The sequence below is a fragment of the Diabrotica virgifera genome, chromosome 9 (genome assembly GCF_917563875.1).
Source record: "Diabrotica virgifera virgifera chromosome 9, PGI_DIABVI_V3a".
Classification (NCBI taxonomy): Eukaryota; Metazoa; Arthropoda; class Insecta; order Coleoptera; family Chrysomelidae; genus Diabrotica; species Diabrotica virgifera.
In genome coordinates this window covers 142,472,601-142,483,286 of record NC_065451.1, presented here as the reverse complement: position 1 = coordinate 142,483,286, position 10,686 = coordinate 142,472,601, and the positions used below count along the sequence as shown (strand labels likewise).

Here is a 10,686-nt window from a genome sequence, read left to right as displayed (position 1 = left end):
TAGACCGAATAATATGTTTGTGACTGATAAAATCAATCATCGACTCGATGGTTTTGACAAACACAAATATGTTTTGCATATGGCCCCTGATATTCTTATTAATATTGACTAGCAAAAATCAATATTGACCAATAGGTCCTTTGACAAAACAAAAATATGTTTACGACAAACAACCCAAAAAGACCCTGAAAACCTGTATAAAAAGGGTGTTCTTGTATGAAATGCTTCACATCACAAGTTCTAGTGTCGAAGTGACTATTTGGTAAGTACTCTCATTTTTTAATTATTGTGAATTGTACCATGTATTTATTATTGTTACCCGTATATTCAATTTGTCCATAAAAATAACCATGCTAATAGTGTGTAGACGTATGAAGTAGTAGACTAAAACAAGGCATTATTACAGATACAGCCCTATAGAACACGACGCAAGTACCTGCAACTCTCTCTCTCTCTCTCTTGCCTAGTTCTCGTGAAAAAGCCAGAAGGATCTGGAACAAAAAACAACCCAGCAACTTCTTACCCTGTGGCTCAAAAGCTGTCATCCACTTGAGTGAAAGGCTGCAAAACACAAGTTCTAGTGACTATTTGGTAAGTACTCTCGTTTATTATTATTATTGCGTATTGTACCATGTATTTATTATTGCTACCCATATATTCAACTGTCCATAAAAAATAAACATGCTAATAGGGTGTAGAATTATGAATTAGCAGGCTAACACATGTGGTATTACAGATACTGTCCTACGCACGGCAAAACTGCATCGCACCTAGTTATCGTGAAAACATCAGAAGACCCAGGCAAAAACAAACCAGGTGGCCATCTCCATTCCTAGTTTCTCTCTTGGTCCAGCAGCCCTCTTGGTCCAGCAGCCGTGTACTGCAGCACACAACCAAACAAAACCCACATTATCTTCAAAAAGGAAACAAACGACAGATAAAGTAAGTGCTCAAGAGTATGTTTTTTAAAACTATTTTTATTAAAATATTAACGTAACAGCAACATATGTACAACATTTTTATCCCGATCTATATAAAGATATACATTTACTCCCTTAACTGTTCCTAAAGCTGTTGAGTGTCTGGGCTTTGTACAACCCCCGAAGCCGTGCTGAACAACAATAGGTAGCGTCTACAATAAAAAAAAATACGTCAAAACACTCTCTTAACCAAAAGTCTAGGCGTTAACTGTTTATAAAAAATCTCATGCTCTGTGTTTTATCTTAGATATGTTTTCTTTGCCATTTTATTAAAAAAACATCCAGACATTTTTCGTTCGTCTTCTTCTTCTTCGGAGGTTCCGTAGCCTGTCGGTGGTGGGAAAGAACCATCTTCTATATAACAAATAACTCAAAAGCTTCAAGGTGTAATATCCGTACAATAATCATCATCATCATCATCATCCAGCCTCAAAAGTCCACTGCTGAACATAGAATACCTCACCTCGTTTCCACCCCCTCTATCCTGCGCCGCTCATATGTGTTTATGTAGGTTTTCTTAAAGTGTCAGCGTTCTCTTCACGGGTCTCCATTCCAAGAACGTCGTTGTCCATCTGTCATTCCAACCTTCTTCTTCTTCTTGTATGTAGGCTTTAAAGCCTGTTTCTTCTTCAATATTAGCCTCCTAAATTGTTTAAGTTATCGCACCATCTTTTTCTTGGTCTGCCAATACTTCTTCGACCATTTGGTGACTTATCTCTTGCTATTCGTACTATCCTATCCTCTGCCATTCTACTAATGTGTTCGTTCCACTCCTGTTTCCGTATTGTCACCCATCCATTGATGTCTTCTACATTGCATGATCTTCTTATGTTTTCGCTTCTCTCCCTATCGAACAGACTTTTCCCTGATATTTGTCGGAGTATTTTCATCTCTGTTGTTTCTAGTAGTCGCCTCGTTTTAGATGTTTCAGGTCTTGTCTCCGCCGTGTATGTCAATATAGGTCTAATTGCTGCTTTATAGATTCTTACTTTTGTGTCTTGTCTTAGGTGTTTGTTATTCCAGATTGTGTCATTAAGAGATCCCGCCGCTTTACTTGCTTTTAAGCTTTGTTGTCGTACTTCCTCTTCAACATCTCCGTAACTGGTTATATCTATTCCCAGATATCTAAACCTTGGTTCCTGCTGTATTATTTTCCCATCAATTTCGATTTTACATCCTAGTGGGTATTTAGATGTTGTCATACATTTCGTTTTTTCTGCTGATATTATCATGTTGTATTTCTTTGCTGTTGTATTGAAGATGTGTGTTAATCTTTGGAGATCGTCTTCTGTCTCTGCGATTATTGCGACGTCGTCTGCATAACATAATATTTGGATTTCTTTATTCCCCATTCTGTAACCATGACCTTTACGTACTGCTTCTATTATTTCGTCCATTATTATATTAAAGAGTAGTGGGCTTAATGAGTCACCTTGTCTGACACCGCTTTGCACTGGTATAAACTGCGTTAGCTTTCCATTTACCTTTGCCTGTATACGATTATGAAAATAGATGTTTTCGATGGTTTGTATAATATTGATTGGTATGTTTCTTCTATACAGTAAATGTAAGACGTCTTCGACTTGAATGCGATCGAAAGCCTTTGTGAGGTCTATAAAACATAGATATGCTGGTTTATTGTACTCAATGGCCTTTTCTGTGATTTGTCTCAGTACAAATACGACGTCTACACAGGATCTTCCGGATCTGAATCCTTGTTGTTCATCTGCTAAAGTTGTTAGTTTATTGATTTTGTTGGTTAGGACTTTTGTGGTTAACTTAAGTGCGGTGTTCAGTAGATTTATACCTCTATAATTATTGGGGTCTTCTTTGTCTCCTTTCTTGAACATTGGTATCATTATGCTGTTTCTCCATGTGTCTGGTATCTTGCAGTGCAATATTAGTTTTTGTATAAGTTTTGTCATCTCTAGGGTTATACTTTCTCCTCCGTATTTTAGAAGCTCGTTGGTTATTCCGTCTGGTCCTGGTGACTTTCTGTTTTTGAGCGAATTTATGGCTATCTCTACTTCCTGAAAACTGATTTCTATTTCGTGTCTTAATTCAGGTAGGTTATTATTTTGATTATTATTTTCCTTTCCTTTGAACAGTTCCGTCAAGTATCTTTCCCATTCGTTTGCTGGTATGTTATTGTATTCCTTCAATTCTGCCATTTCTTTCCGTTGGGTTCTTATGAATCTCCATATTTGTTTTTCCAACCCTTATTTGTTTTTCCAACCCTTCGTCGAAATTCCAGTTGCAGGATTTCTGTATTTACCGGTGATAGGTATTTAGTTTTCTTTAGGTTTATTTCCATCCCGAAGGTTTCATGCTACCTCGCTAAATCATTATATTATATATAGTTAAGTGTTTCTTACCTGTTCCCAGGGAGACAACCAGCTCCTAGCGCGAGCTAACGCTTCTTTCTCAATGTGTTCTACAAAAAAAACATATTTAAAACATTGTTTATTTATTGCGGTTTTCGTGTTTTCTTACCCATTTTTGCACAAACACTTTAGACGTAGTATAGAATACAAATAAAAAACCTATAATGTTACAAAAGCTTATCAATATATTATACGGCGTATCCCTTTTATAGATGGAGCAGCTATGCACACTGCAAAAAGTTGTTTATGTGAAGGTGTGCTTATTCTGTGGTAAACCCTTTGTCAAAGTGGAGCAGCATATCAAACAACACCTCACATGTCCTAGATGCAAAAAAACATATAAGACTGTTAAAGGGAGATTGAATCATGTATGTAAACATTAACCTGTCTTTAGTATCAGTAAGCAAGTGCAAGGTCACGGCTAAAAAACGAGATCAAGCTATGTAAAAGTAGAAATACATATATTTGTATTAACGCTACAGCCTTATTGTATTACCTAGTGTTTTTCGTTATTTTAGAAAAATGGTCACAAAACATCTGTTATATCCAGTACTCATCCAACGTTTGAAGTCTTTTGATGAGTGGTTACCAACCCACCCTATAAAACCAATAGTACTAGCTGTATGTGGCTATTCTTATACGGGGGTAAACGATAAAGTCTTGTGTGCTGCTTGTGATGTAGTTGTTAATAATTGGCGGGTAGGTGACATACCTTTAGATAAACATAAAGACGATTGTTGTTTTCTTGCTGCATATAAGCAAGCTCAAAGATTAAGGGATGTTCAAACACGGTTAGACACTTTTCCGTATCGGTGTACCTTAGTTGAACAGCACGCCGAGTTTGGTTATTTTTATGAAGATAAGGAAGTATACTTTTTAACGAATAAGGATATTTCTTTAAATAGTGTTAGAATAGACACTTTTAAGAACAAACCAGGCGAACGTTCACCTCTGCGTGTTCAAATCGATATCAGATCTGCCGAGAAAGGCATTATATACACAGGGCCTCTTTTTCGAACGATAAGTAGCAAATACTGTGTAATAGTTGATGTATACATGAACGAGGACCATGAAACAAATGTTGTAGCAGACACAAGTGGAGTACAAACAAACGCTGCAAACAATATGATAGATCAGCGTCTTATTTGTAAAATCTGTTTACTTAAGGAAATTAACACGGTTAATCTGCCATGTCGACACGCTACATTTTGTCGAGAATGTTCTCACTTACCCAGAACCACATGTTGTCTATGTAGAAAGCCCATAGAATATATAGCAATGCTGTAGGATCAGTGTTATATGACTCTTCTTTTCGTTATCAATTCTTCTTTTCGTCTGTCAACTCTTCTTGTCATTAAACGGCAACGGTCATCAGTCATTTCTTCTTGTACGCAACGTGTAGATAGTGTCAATTCTTCTCCTTTCTTTCATCTCTCTTCTCTAAGGGGGGGGGGTCCCATATATCACAGTTTCTGAGTTTTGCTAAAAACTATAAGCTTTTGTTGTTTCAGATGGTTCGTGCAACCGAGACGGTTCTACACACTATGAAACAGCTGTTATGCGCAAATTGTAGAACATATAAAATATGTATGGGACAACCCTGTACGTATAATCTTGCAAATTTTCGGTGCCATTTTTGTCGAACGGGCGATGAAGGTTTGAATCATTTTAAAAAATACACAGCACGGGGTAATAAACGTTCCACAACGTCAGCTAAAAAACCTCCAATGCTTTAGCATACACAACTATCTCTCTCTCTCTCTCTCTATCTCTCTATCTTTCTATCTCTCTATCTCTCTTCTCTTCTCTAAGGGGTTTCGCATATATCACAGTTTCTGAGTTTTGTTAAAAACTATAGGCCTTTGTTGTTTCAGATGTGTCGGTCTGCCATGAAAATGCTCCACCATACGAAAGTGTTATTGTGCAGAACTTGTGGCAAATATAAAGTATGTGTAAGTCAACCCTGTACAAATAATCTTGCAAATTTTCGGTGCCATGTAAGACCTGTGTTCTTCTTTTTCTTTGACTCTCTCACTTCTTCTTCCGTGACTCTAGCACTTCTTCTTCTTCTTCTACCTCCACGTCATCTTTCTTCTTCTTCTACTTCCACGTCATCTTCTTCTTCTTCTTTGACTCTCTCACTTATGTCACGTCTTTTCGAGTCAAACGGCACGTCCTACGTCAAATGTCACGTCAATCAGGTCACGTCCTCACGTCCTACGTCAAATGGCACGTCAGATGTTGGTAATATGTTGTGTGTGTTTCGAAAAAGCAGTCAAAAGGTTTTTAGCATTTAGAAGCATATCTCTCACAAATTCAACCTAACAATACAGACACTGATAAAGGTTCGTTGTGTTTTTGTTTCCTGTGCTCTCTTCTGGGCTGTTTTTTGTAAGAAGGTTTTTTTAATTTTAGTAAAAATGACCCCTTCATATCTGGAATATCCTTTAATCATCCAGCGTTTGAAGTCTTTTGATGAGTGGATACCAACCCATCCTATAAAACCAATAGTACTAGCTGTTGCTGGTTTTTATTATACTGGTAAAAATGATAAAGTCTTGTGTGCTATCTGCGGGGTAGTTGTCAATAATTGGTCTGTGGGTGACATACCTTTATATAAACATAAAGAGTGTTGCCTGTTTCTGGTTGCCTATAAAAAAGCACAAAAACTACTAGCAGTCGATGAACGCCTAAAAACGTTTCCCCCCCGTTACAAAACAGCTAAAAAGCTTGCATCCTGTGGTTTTTACTACACAAAAGAAGAAGGGCTACGTTATATAACTAATAAGGATATCACTACATACAGTGCTAGATTAGATACATTCCTACAGCAACCCGGACCATCTAAACCTCTACGACTTGCCAATATTAAAAGAGCTGCAGAGTTTGGTTATATACAAGCATATGTAGGCTCGGATAGTCGTGTGATAAAAACAGATATTTGTTTAATCATAGATGTTACTGTAAAAGAAGACATTGCTGTGAATAACGAGGATATTCAAAATGGACGTCTTATTTGTAAAATTTGCTTCAATAACGAAATTAATACAGTGTCGTTGCCCTGTGGCCATGCGGCGAAGTGCTTAGACTGTTCTGCTTTAGTTCAAGAGACTTGTTGTATATGTAGAGCACCTATTGCTTTCACAACAAGACTTTATATTTAATGTTATACGAACGTTGGCGTGGTTGCTTTCAGATATTGACACCTGTGCTGTATACTGTCATAACAACCAGAACCCACACCCCCACACCAATCAGATATTTTCTTTTTTTTATTAAAACATTTTTAAGTCGAATCTATTAGAAAATCAATACAAGAACCTATTGTTTTTCTAGTAACATGGCCTGTACTATATAACGCTTTTGAATCATCGACATGTAAGAATGTATGATGCGTATTTACATACTTACTCATTCACTACAAAAACCGCACACAATGGCACAGAGGACTTGATCAATACTTTAAATAGTTGTTTAGAAGCTGTAAAACTAAAATCAAACTATGTAAGAGGTGATAAAATTAGAATTACTAGTAACCCTCACTTTAATCAACCACTTTCCACAAACACGTCTACTAATACTACGTTTGTTACTTACAAGTACTGAAATTACCTAGAGGCAATGGTCGTAACCGTATCTTAAATTTGTCGAGAAACGTTCCAATAATATTCTGCTTTTATCACCTAGCCTATTTATTTATCGTTTTTTTTTTGTTCTTGTAGATAATGACCGGAAGGCCTGCTCGTGTGTGTGTGGATTGTTGTTGTACAAACCAGTCGTCTGTGTCTGGAGACGAATGTTGGGATGACGAGTGGTATGAATCACCCCTGCCACATATCAAACGACGATACATGTATCTACACCTGACGAGCTGTGGGGTTGATTCAGACCACTCGTCGCCGACCCAACCCTCGTCTACAGACACTGACAACATGTTTGTACACCAACAGTTGAGTGTCTCAGTAGACGAGTGTTGGGACAATGAAGTATATGAGTCTCCATTATCTCATATTAAAACAGCAGCATCATTTAAAAATATTATTAGGGAGCAACCACCGAAAATGTCGAAAACGCAAAAAACAAAATTTCGACAGGCGGAACGTGAGCGTCACCGACTATTGTTTTTTAAATGATGCTCTTGTTTATGTGTGGGTAACAGTTAGGCTAAGTTATTTTTCTTGTTTTGCTGTTTTAGTTTTACCCTTATTCTCTAGTTTTTAGGTTTTTTCGTGTTAGGTTAGTTTTTGTGTTAAGTTTTGTTGTTAAAGTTAGGCTGGTTTTTGTGTTAAGTTTTGTTGTTAAAGTTAGGTTAGTTTTGTGTTAAAAGTTAGTCTATAGTTTGGCTTTTTATTTTTGTCTTTGTAGTTTTTAGGTGTTAGGTTTTATTTTCTAGTTTTTTAGGGTTTTTCATGTTAAGTTGCTGTGTTATAAGAATATACTTTTTTCCTCATTCTTTTGTTTTTTAATTGCCTACACACCTCTCTCTCTCACTATGATATTTACGACCTTCTTATTTTATCCATTATGCTCTTGAACGTTTTGTGCTGTTACTTAAACATTTCTCACACTTATTTTAGAACACAGCTATGTGTAGTGAGTATTGTATTGAAGACTACGAAGTATTGCTGGATGATCTCGAAATATTAAAAATGGCTAGTGAGTTAGAAGCACGCATATTACTCGAGTTGCAACTACACTGTAATGAAACATGTAATATTGTATTTTGCAGTACCTGTAACAACTATCTTCAGGGTACGAATAAACCCGTCGCTTGTTTTTGTATTACATGTAACGAAATAAAAATATTTGTACCCTACGAACGTTGTTTGTATGCATACAGCGTCCTCAGTATTTCCTCTTAACGAATAATTCTCCTTATTCCTTGTATCATTACTTCTGATCAATCTGTTGGTTTACATAGCACCACTTTTGATATACACATTATAACAACTACTTAATATCAGTTGTTATTTTTTTATACAGTAATATACTTTTACACTCTATTTAGTTTTATTTTTGTGGATTTTGTCCCCCTATCTAGGGTTTTGCTCTAAAACAGTACATTTGTTAGAAGCCGATTATAACAAACATCGACCTCTGTTATCAAATACCGTTTATAAAGGAGCGCAGAATACCAGAATACCTAGGCGGCCTTCGCAATAGGCTATTCGAAGGCCCGCCAAATCTATTAGCCAATGGCTACCTTCCGGGAGGGCGTCTACGTAGAACCATATAACCTGTAACATATTTTTTAGACTCTTGTTTGAATATTGACTATTTTCTATTACCCTTTCCCTTCGTTGCTTCATTCGACGATCCTTTGCACACCTTGCAATTTTTAATTGGCGTCGATCTGCAAAACATATTTTTGTTATGTACTTTTATTTTTTCAAATACAGTGTCAACTTACTCATGATGCTTTTCATATAATAATGGATATTTTTTATCATTAGTCCTTTCATGTCTTATCACCGTAACCACAACACTATATACACGACTCTTATCGTATAACCATTCCCTTCCACCCGCACAAAAGCCTCAACATATTTATAATTCATATTACCCGGCTTGCCGTAGATAAAATATTGTATGCAACTATTCAGTCAATTACATAAAAATAATACGCATTTTTCTGAAAAGACTTGTACGTGAGATGTTTGCAGGTTTGGCCACAGCGTAAGAATGGTATATGTTCATTGTAGGAATGTATGATTGGAGGGAGATCGAGGATGTTTGATGGTCGTACTGTAAAAAAATGGTATACGTTCTTCTAGACGGCTTGGGCATAGGCTATAATGCTCTTTTGCTAATGTCTTTGTGATTGCTGCTCTTTTGCTAATGTCTTACATGTAATAAACGAACCAAAACAGCGCAGATAGCAGATAGGTGCTACATGGATAAGCCGACACTTTATTTGGCTTTCTGACTACATCCGTGTTATTTCTCATTGGTCGGTGGTTGGGGCTAAGTTCTCGTTGGGCGCTGGGATGGACTTTGGTCTCATTGGTCCATGGCCGCTGCTGTGGGTGGGCGAGGCTTCGTTCTCATTGGTCGGTGCCTGATCATTGGTCGGTGGTTGGGGCTAAGTTCTCGTTGGGCGCTGGGATGGACTTTGGTCTCATTGGTCCATGGCCGCTGCTGTGGGTGGGCGAGGCTTCGTTCTCATTGGTCGGTACCTGATCATTGGTCGGTGGTTGGGGCTACGTTCTCATTGGGCGCTGGGATGGACTTTGGTCTCATTGGTCCATGGGCGCTGCTGGGGGTGGGCGAGGCTTCCTTCTCATTGGTCGGTGGGCGGGGCTAATTGCTCATTGGCCCGGCGGGCGTGGCTTTGGTCGATGGGCGTGGCTTGCGGTGGGCGTGGCTTTGTGGTGGGCGTGGCTTGGGCGTGGCAGATAAAAATTTTCCCACGCTGTCAAAATTTTCCCACGCCCAACCGGCCCATACTCTGCTTCTGAATATGCCAGATGCATTGTCCCCTTTGTTATTATTTTTTTATTGTGGGCCTGAGCTTTGGTGCAGATGTACATTCGTACCACTGGATCTTCCTTCAATGGTAGATGGTCTCCAGGGTATGGCGTCGGGGGGTCCATGGCACCATAGGATTATCGTCTCTGAGGAGCGCTGTCGTGGTTTAACCGTGGGTTATGGGCTACTGCGTTCGTGCCAACATGGTTTCAATCGCTCCTTTGGTATGGTCCATGTACAGTACCAAGGTCTCCAGATACCCGATTAATTTAAATTTATCCCTCCAATATTTTTAGTTTGATGGATACTAAAATCCATTGGGTAATATTCAATGTTGGATAATTGAATATTCCCCTGAGCGTTTCCCTCAAAAACTGTATATTATATTAATTATTAAATTTTATTTTAAAAAAAACATACTGTACCATTTTACTGGTTACTTTATAACAGTACCTTATTTAATTTCAGTTTAATGAATACTAAAATTCATTGAATAATTTTTTATTTATTTTTTTTTTCTCTCCAGAGATATTCTCTGTAGTCATTATTAATTATAACTTACTAATTTTAGTGTGATGAATACTACAATTCATTGGGTAATGTTTTTTATTTTCCCCAGAGTAACATCTGAAAATTATCTTTATACTTTAAAACTTTTTATAATTCATAATTTAAATTCAATATATTCATTAACTTAATAAATTTATAATGAGTATTTATTTTTGATTTGTTCTTAACGATTACTACTACATATATTTATTCCTGGTTAGAACTTTTTGTTCTTGTTTTCTTTTAGAAAAATTTCTCAGCTGTGTTCAAAATTTTTCTGATGGGTGGTAGGAGTGTGTAACGTT

The 10,686-nt window shown here is 37.3% G+C and overlaps 1 protein-coding gene across 3 annotated transcripts; it reads left to right on the top strand.

Moving 5' to 3' along the window:
• Positions 1 to 232: 232 nt before the first annotated feature.
• On the top strand, positions 233 to 7,816 carry LOC126892008 (baculoviral IAP repeat-containing protein 3-like). 3 transcript variants are annotated; one of them, XM_050661415.1, is made up of 3 exons: positions 233 to 262; positions 737 to 942; positions 4,876 to 7,816. In XM_050661415.1, the coding sequence occupies exon 3, from the start codon at positions 5,785 to 5,787 to the stop codon at positions 6,526 to 6,528; it is 744 nt and encodes a 247-aa protein (XP_050517372.1). In that variant the 5' UTR covers positions 233 to 262; positions 737 to 942; positions 4,876 to 5,784; the 3' UTR covers positions 6,529 to 7,816. The 3 variants fall into 3 exon arrangements, 2 of the variants coding, with proteins under 2 accessions (XP_050517372.1, XP_050517371.1); XM_050661414.1 differs by lacking the exon at positions 233 to 262 and adding an exon at positions 336 to 591; XR_007700651.1 differs by lacking the exon at positions 233 to 262 and adding an exon at positions 370 to 591 and having other exon boundaries at positions 7,087 to 7,816.
• The last annotated feature ends 2,870 nt before the right edge of the window (positions 7,817 to 10,686 follow it).